Source organism: Phalaenopsis equestris, unplaced genomic scaffold, assembly GCF_001263595.1.
Source record: "Phalaenopsis equestris unplaced genomic scaffold, ASM126359v1 Scaffold000196, whole genome shotgun sequence".
In the NCBI taxonomy this organism is placed as follows: Eukaryota; Viridiplantae; Streptophyta; class Magnoliopsida; order Asparagales; family Orchidaceae; genus Phalaenopsis; species Phalaenopsis equestris.
The window spans coordinates 307,477-315,674 of NW_018164638.1; the positions used below are offsets into that span (position 1 = coordinate 307,477).

The following is an 8,198-nucleotide window of genomic DNA, read 5'->3' on the forward strand; positions in this document are numbered from 1 at the left end:
TTCTGTGTGATTCACATACAATCTTAAATTCAACAATGTCTGGTATGTAATATGAAATACTTTAGATGATAGTCATGTAACAACCCTCAACTCTAAATGCTCCTTACTACAGTAGATCGAGTTTGTGTGAGGATATTAAAGCTATTAGAATATAATGTTATCATACTAAATCCAGGATATTGAAGCTATTAGAATATAATGTTATCATACTAAATCCATCATTTTATCATACTAAATGTATCATGTTATTATGTTAATATTATCACATATATTCACCACTCATCAAAAAAAAATTCTAACAATTATCATTATGTTACATAACTATTTTTAAAATAAATTTATAGCTATCCTACAATTCAAATCAAATTAAGATGTAAGCTTTTAGAATTCCTCACACAATTCAAAGAAGAAAATGACAATGTGAAAGCATCAATTCTTGAAGGCTTTCTTACATAGCTTAAAAAGCTCACAATCCTCTTCTCTCATCTAACTTCTGACATCCATCACATGTCCTTGTGGACAACATTAGACCCACCCATAATAATCACCCCACATGGTATTCTGTGATGCCACCATGATGCCTCTGTCCCTCTTCTCTCTCTCCATTATTTTTCATCTTCCCCTTCCTCCTCCTCCTCTCTCTCTCTCTCTCTCCTCTCACAGTGAGTCTTCTTACCGCAATAAAAACCTCCCCACACTTTCCCCCAATGGCTCATAGAGTCATCATCTCTCTCATTCTTTATTGAATTCATGGTTTTTCTCAGTTTATTAGGAACCCTCCTTCCTGTTCTCACTGCTTGGTGCAGCAAAGATTCGATTTTGGTGTTTCACTCTTCTCTTACATGTTGTTCAACACCCATTAATCTGCTCTCTTCCCTTCTGGTTGGTCCTTGTTTGTTTAACTGAGAAAAGCCTTCCCTTTTCTTTAGTAATGGAGGTCTGAGTCAATTTGAGAGAGATTTCTGGTTCTGTACATTTCCAAGTTGTCTTCTTTACGCGATTGGGAATGATACCCATGTATGGAAAATATTTATTTCTCCACCTTATTGAGGAATTTTTGAAGGCGAAAACTTCCTGCTGTAATGAGCTTCACTCCAATTTCAGCTTCAAATTGACCTGGACTGATTTGAAATGTTTGGTAATAGAGCGGATTTGATTTAATGCGCAGAGATTTTAGAGACATTTTTCGTATTTCTTGCCGGTGTTTCATAGGGTTTACCGAAGTGTTTTAGTGCTGATGCTCCGAAACCCTAGATTTTGGATTTGGGGATAAATCAGAAGCTTAGGGTTGGCATTTTAAGGAGCAGCTGCTCCATCCTTTTCTCTGTGGCGAGTTGTTTGGCTGAGAAATTGAACAAATGTCTGCAAAATTTTGGCACACATTTAGTGAAGAAAATTCTGAGTTGCAGAAGAAAATTGGATGCATGACTGGAATCTTTCAAATCTTTGATCGACAAAATCTGCTTGGTGGAAGGAGGTTTAAAGGGCGTAATTTTAAGGACATTACTTCAGGTTTGTTTGTCATCATCATCATCTTCTTCTTCTTCTTCCTTTTAAAACTCATATAATTATTGATTTTTTCACTTTTTGTAAATTTTTTCTTGTTTTCAATCATTGTTTATGTAAATCTTTTATGATTTGATAATTAATCCAACTTTGTAGTGTGAATTTAAGGAGGCAAACTTTTCATTCTTAAGCTCATAATTTTATTATTATTTTATTATTTTTTTTAATTTTACAGGAAACTCCTATGCAAATAATGTCAGCAATCCTGCAACAGCTAATGTTGCACCCTCACCTCAATTATCTCTGGTAAGATTTTCATTTTTCTAAATTATTCACTCAAGCTATGAAGATTTATGATAAAAAATTTCCCCTTTCAGGAGAAAAATTTATGTGAAAACCAAAGAATGTCAATGGAGTCATCAAGAACATCCTTCTCATCCTCAACTTGTTCATCATTTTCATCCATTGACTGTAATAAATCAAATCTTCAGGATAAATCTGTCAAAAAGGAATCTCATTGTCTATCAGGGAAAACCTCATACCAACATGAGTTCAAGCAGCCTGTACTGAGCTCCATAGATTCTCCAAGGCCAATTCAGCTATCTAAATCAGGGGATGGATCTTATGTGATCGATGGGATGGATGGAACGAAGTCAAGATCAACTTTGGATCTCAATGAATCATTTAAAGTCCTCATGAAGCTCAAAGAAGCTCCATGGACCTTCGAAGCGAAAGAATCCGCTTTGAATTCTCGCTTTTCCTATGATGGGAGAGAAATATCAACCAATTGTAGATCGAATTCGAAATTTAAAGAGCTCCCAAGGCTTTCTTTGGATAGTAGGGAGAGTTCCATGAAGATATCTAACAATGGTCAAAGAGACTTTGGAAGTAAGACAAGTGCTCCTAGTGTTGTTGCCAAATTAATGGGATTGGAAGCCATGCCTACATTAAGCTCAAATCATGAAGAACAAGTAGGCGCCATGAAGAATAAGGTAATAAATTGCTCGAACGATGCGAGAACGCCTTTCGAATCCTCGAGGAACTTTCAAAAGGACCTTAATAAACACTCTGTGAAGAATCCTGCAAAAACTACTATGGAAACTGCTCCTTGGAAGAAGAAGAAGGAGAGGCTTCATGTTACGCAGAACGGATCGAAGCAGCGGTCGGAGTCTGTTTATGGTGAAATTGAGAAGAGATTGAAGGAGATTGAGTTTACTCATGCAAGCAAGGATCTAAGGGCACTTAAGCAAATTTTGGATGCCATGCAGACAAAAGGCTTGCTCGAATCGAAGAAGAACGAGCAACTATCTTCACCAAAATTCATTCCGACAAGGAATGAAGAAGATCTCAGATCTCCCATTGCCCGGAAACCAGCTCTCCTGGCCTCAACAATAGGAAATAGTACTGAAAAAGCATATGATTCACCTATTGTAATCATGAAACCTGCGAAATCTATCAACAGATCCGATTTCACCGCAACTTCTGTTGTTCATTTGCATGGTTTGAGCAGAATTCAGAGACTGAGAACTAATGAGGTTATGGAGAAAAAGAAGGAGCCTTTTAGTAGCAATTTGGGAAGAGACTGCAGTCCAAGAACAAGTTCTATGATTTACAGAAAAAACGAAGAAAATGGTCGAATAAGAACTGAGTTTGGTTTATCTAAAACTCAGCAGTCTTCAAGGGAGAAAAATGACAAATCATCAAACTCACTGAGTCCTAGATTACAGCAGAGAAATCTTGAAGTTGAAAGTAGAATTCGTTCTTCGGTTACTTCATCTGATTTGAGAAAGCATCAGAACGTGTCTACAAATAAGCAACCATCTGAGTTAATGTCTCCGAGAAGCAAGTTTCGACGCAGACCCACTACGAATCAGCAGAGAGACGAGTTGACTCAGAGATCAGGTATAGAAGATACACTAGCAGAGAGGTTTGCTTGCCCTGAGCAGGGAGCTCAAAAGGTCTGTTTGTCAGAAGTTGGATTCTAATTTCTATTCTTTATGTCATAACAATTCATATTAGGCTCCATGTGGTTGCTTGAAGTTAGAAAATGCTTTAAAAAAAAATGTTGAAACTTGTTAAATCCATTATGGGGTATTTACATACATACTTTACAATTTTTATGCATTTACATATCTGACACCTAAACATTCCTATTTACAAACATACCGCTCAAATCTTTGATTTTACCTCAAAAATACCGCCATTATTTACTTGTTTAAAGGTTAAGTACATATTTTCATGCATAGGTTTATGGGAACAAAGTGCTATAAATGTAGGTGTTAGATATGTAAATACATAAGAATTGAGTGGCATTTATGTACATTACCCACCCATCATTTTTTTCTATGTATTGAACAACCAGCACTAATTTTGATCAGTACAAATCTTTTCAAAATCACAACAAAAGTGAAAGTAGAATATTTATTTCTTAGAACATGTTTTCCATTCAAAAAAAAAAGAGCCGTTATAGAAATTTGAAAATTTAGGATCTTTGCAGACTCAGCCATTACTGCAATAAGCATTGTATTTTTGTAAAGAATGTATCTTTATTTGGGCCATTTACATACGTCGCACACAATTCTTATGTATTCACATATCTCACACCTAAAGTTTCATATTTACAGACATACCAATCAAATTCTTCATATTAGCTAAAACAACAGCACTATTACACTTTTTAAAAGTGAAATACACCTTTGCATCATTGCATGTATAGCTTTAAAGCCCCGAAGTGATATATATATGTAAATATGAAAGTATAGGTGCAAGATATGTAAATACATAAGAATTGTGTGCTACATATGTAAATTTCCCTTTTTTTTTTAATTTCGAAGTTGAAATGTGATTTATTAATCTTAACATATGTTTTTTTTCTTGTGCTCTTAGAGTTCTCCACTTGGTTTGGATGATCAAACTTCCACTTTAGCGCTTGGAGCTGTGGCTGTAGAACAGCCTAGTCCAATCTCAGTTCTAGATGCTACATTTTATCAGGATGATCTTCCATCTTTAGTAATGGTGAAGAGAAGTACAAATTCATCTAAAGGTGTGGAAACAGGCTCTTTAAATCCTTAATTTTGCTATTTTATTTGGGGCATTTACATACATACCCCCCAATTCCTATGTATTTACATATCTAACACGTTAACTTTGCTTTCTTACATTTATAGAACCGAAATTTTTCATATCACCTTTTTATCATAAGTTTATGACACCAAAGTGGCATAAATATAAATATCAAACTTTGGGTGTTAGATATATAAATACATAAAAAATGTGCGGCATGCAAGCATGTAAATTTACATGCATATCACTCAAACCTTAACGTCACATAGAAAATATCATCATCACCGTCTTCTTAAGAGCGAAACACACCTTTTTATCATAAATTTATGACACCAAAGTGGCATAAATATAAATATCAAACTTTGGGTGTTAAATATGTAAATATATAAGAATTGTGTGTTATGGATGTAAACTTACGTGCATACTACTAAAGTTTTAACATCACATCAAAAATACCACAATCCCTATCCTTTTAAAAGTAGAACACACATTTTTATTATAGGTTTATGACACCAAAATGGTAGAAGTGTAAATCTCAAACTTTGGGTGCCTAATATTTAAATACATAACAATTGTGTGATATATATGTAAATTTACATCCATACACTCAAACTTTAACATCACATAAAAAATACCAACATCATAATCTTCTCAGAAGTGAAATACACCTTTTAATCATAGGTTCATAACACCAAAATGTTATAACTGTAAACATCAAACTTTGGTTGTTAAATACGTAAATACATAAGAATTGTGCGGTATGTATGTAAATTTCCCTAAAAATGTAATGTATCACAATTCTAAAAACATGGATGTTAATGATGTATTCCTTGAACAGGCATTAATAACTCCTCTGAATCTCACAAAACTCATTCTGAGATCAATCAGAAGAAACTTGAGAGCATTGGGAATCTGCTCCAGAAGCTCGAGGAACTCCATTCTTCCTTTGCAACAGCTTCAACCACAACACACAACATCACATCATTATTCGAAACACAGAATCGTAATCACCGTTATATCGCCGAAATACTGTTGGCCTCTGGTCTTCTGATGATGGAGCTCGGCTCAGGCCCCATTGCTCCTTCAAACCGCCCCATAAACCCGGACCTCTTCCTCGTTCTCGAGCACACAAAATCCATCCATGCATCCAATCCCGAAAACGCAGACGAAAATTCTCTCCTCCATCATAATTTGGACATCGAAAAGCTGCATCGAAAGCTCGTGTTTGATGTTGTTAATGAGCTTCTCATTCAGAAGCTCGAACCAACATGTTGGAGCTCTCATCCATGGAAGCTCCAAGCAAAGCTTCGGAGCGGAACACAGCTGCTTAAACAACTGTGTTCTGAAATTGATCAGCTTCAAGCTGAGGCTTTGAAGACCGAAGACCGTGATGAGGATGACGAAGATGTATTCGGCGAGGAAATTCTTCGACGGCCGCCATTGGACTGGACGGATTATGGACGAGAATTGCCCGGCATTGTGTTGGCGATCGAGCGGTCGATATTCAAGGATATGATCGATGAGATTGTCTGTGTTGAAGCTTATAGTTTGAACTTCAAGTCTGGCAGAAGGCGCAAACATCTGTTTGATAAATGAATCAAGTAAGTTCAACCATAAAGCATGTTTTTGTTATTTTTTTCATCTTCTCGGAGTAAATAGAGAATAAAATCAGCTGATATTCTGCAATATGTACAGCATCAATGGAGCATACAGCATATATGAACTTATTCATCATCTTTTGAATATCTTATATTGGATGAATTGAAGTGATGTGTCATTGTCTATTCTGTATTTTTAGCTTTCTTCTTCAAAATACAAGTTATGGAGGACATTATTGTCAATTGAAACATAGATTTCCATTTACATATCTAACAGCTGAAGTTTGCTTTTTTATATTTATGCACCATCCAAATCTCTTATATCATGTAAAAAATACCATCACTTCAACTTTTTAAGAGTGAAAAACAACTTTTCATGCATGTAAAAACTGAAATTTTGGATGTTAGATATGTAAATACATGGGGGATTGAGTGGTATGTATGTAAATCTTCTAAAAAGGAAATTTTTTTGAAGATGAGACAATATGTATTAGGAGCATGTACATATATACCACACAATTACATATCTAACATCAAAATTTTTTACTTTCTATACTTGCAACACTAAAAACCTTCATATCACATAAAAATACCATTCTAACTTAAATTTTAAAAAGTGAAACACATCTTTTCAAGCATAAATAAAATGGTATAAAAGCAAAAATATTAAATTTTAGGAGTTAGATATGTAAATACATATAATTGTACGGTATATATGTAAATTTTTCTTTATATTAAGTAATAGAGAGAAAAAGAGAAAAATATTACATCAGGACTCCGAATAGCGCTACGTTCGGATTGCAATAGTTGGGAATATCCCGCTGTGTTACAGAAATATTTCGTCCGCGTTATTTGTAAAAAATGAAGTGTTATTCGAGTATGATACGGTGTTATTTGATTATTTTGGGGTGTTATTGGAATATTTCCCCGCGTTACTTGATTTGAGGCTGAAGTTTTATTGAAATATTCTCCCGCATTACTTGATTTGGGACTGTGTTATTCCAATAAAGTTTTATTGAAATATTCTCCCGCGTTACTTGATTTAGGACTGTTATTCCAATAACATAGTGAAAATTGAAATAACATGAGGAATATGCCGAATAACACAGCCCCAAATCAAATAACCAATAACAACGTAAAATAATCGAATAATATTTCATTTTTTATAAATAACGCAGATGAAATATTTCTGTAACACAGCGGAATATTCCTAACTATTGCAATCCGAACGTAGCTGCGGCGGTACGTTCGGAGTCCTGATATAATATTTTTCCCAGAGAAAGAGAGCTCATATGGTGTCATTTTGGAGCATCAAGAAAGTTATTTATTTTACTCAGTCTAGTCCTTGTATTCTACAAGAATGTGGTTCTCTTATGCTTTTTGGGCTGCACATTTGACTATCATTTTCACAAGTTTATATAAATCTTCTTGCTTTTTTGTGATGGTATATCTCTTTATTATCATTTTAGCCTTTCTAGTACAAACTGAGCCATTTACATATATACCACCCAATTCCTATGTATTTACAAATGTAACACCTGCAAATCTTCATATCATATGAAAAACACCACCATTTGAACTTTTACACCTTTTCATGCATTGTTAAGGTGTTGCATATGTAAATACATAGGAATTTGAGTGGTAGGAATGTAAATCTTCTGAAAAAAAAAAAATCAACAAAAACTGCTCAGAAATCAAATTATAGCCACTAAAAAGGGGCATTTACATGCATACCACACAAATCTTATGTATTGACATATATAGCACCTAAACATTCATATTTACATGCATGCCACTCAAATCATTAACATTAAATCAAAAATATCATTATTATTATTGATCGAGATAATAAATATATAAAAATGTTAGGAAATTAATTTAAGGGTCCGTTTGGGATAGTTTTTCTGTCGGACTGCTGAATTGCATCTCCTCCCATGGAGCGATTATTGCATAGCGCACGTGCTGCGTGCGCTCTCCGATCACAGCCGAGCATCGTGGCTGTATGACAGTGGGACCCACGAATGTTGCCAT

The 8,198-nt window shown here is 34.8% G+C and overlaps 1 protein-coding gene across 3 annotated transcripts; it reads left to right on the forward strand.

Moving 5' to 3' along the window:
- Positions 1 to 503: 503 nt before the first annotated feature.
- Positions 504 to 7,362, forward strand: LOC110022540 (protein LONGIFOLIA 1). 3 transcript variants are annotated; one of them, XM_020721535.1, is made up of 6 exons: positions 504 to 1,512; positions 1,742 to 1,812; positions 1,884 to 3,464; positions 4,393 to 4,549; positions 5,408 to 6,170; positions 7,346 to 7,362. In XM_020721535.1, exons 1-5 carry the CDS (start codon positions 1,359 to 1,361, stop codon positions 6,163 to 6,165), a joined length of 2,721 nt encoding a protein of 906 aa, XP_020577194.1. In that variant the 5' UTR covers positions 504 to 1,358; the 3' UTR covers positions 6,166 to 6,170; positions 7,346 to 7,362. The 3 variants fall into 3 exon arrangements, with proteins under 3 accessions (XP_020577194.1, XP_020577193.1, XP_020577192.1); XM_020721534.1 differs by lacking the exon at positions 7,346 to 7,362 and adding an exon at positions 6,265 to 6,393; XM_020721533.1 differs by lacking the exon at positions 7,346 to 7,362 and having other exon boundaries at positions 5,408 to 6,393.
- The last annotated feature ends 836 nt before the right edge of the window (positions 7,363 to 8,198 follow it).

What these genes read in the sequence shown, in the direction of transcription:
- LOC110022540 (XM_020721535.1), top strand. Translation starts at nt 1,359, where the DNA reads ATGTCTGCAAAATTTTGGCACACATTTAGTGAAGAAAATTCTGAGTTG. An exon ending in CCTCACCTCAATTATCTCTG is followed by an intron (nt 1,813 to 1,883) that starts GTAAGATTTTCA and finishes TTCCCCTTTCAG; the next exon opens with GAGAAAAATTTATGTGAAAA. An exon ending in CTGAGCAGGGAGCTCAAAAG is followed by an intron (nt 3,465 to 4,392) that starts GTCTGTTTGTCA and finishes TTGTGCTCTTAG; the next exon opens with AGTTCTCCACTTGGTTTGGA.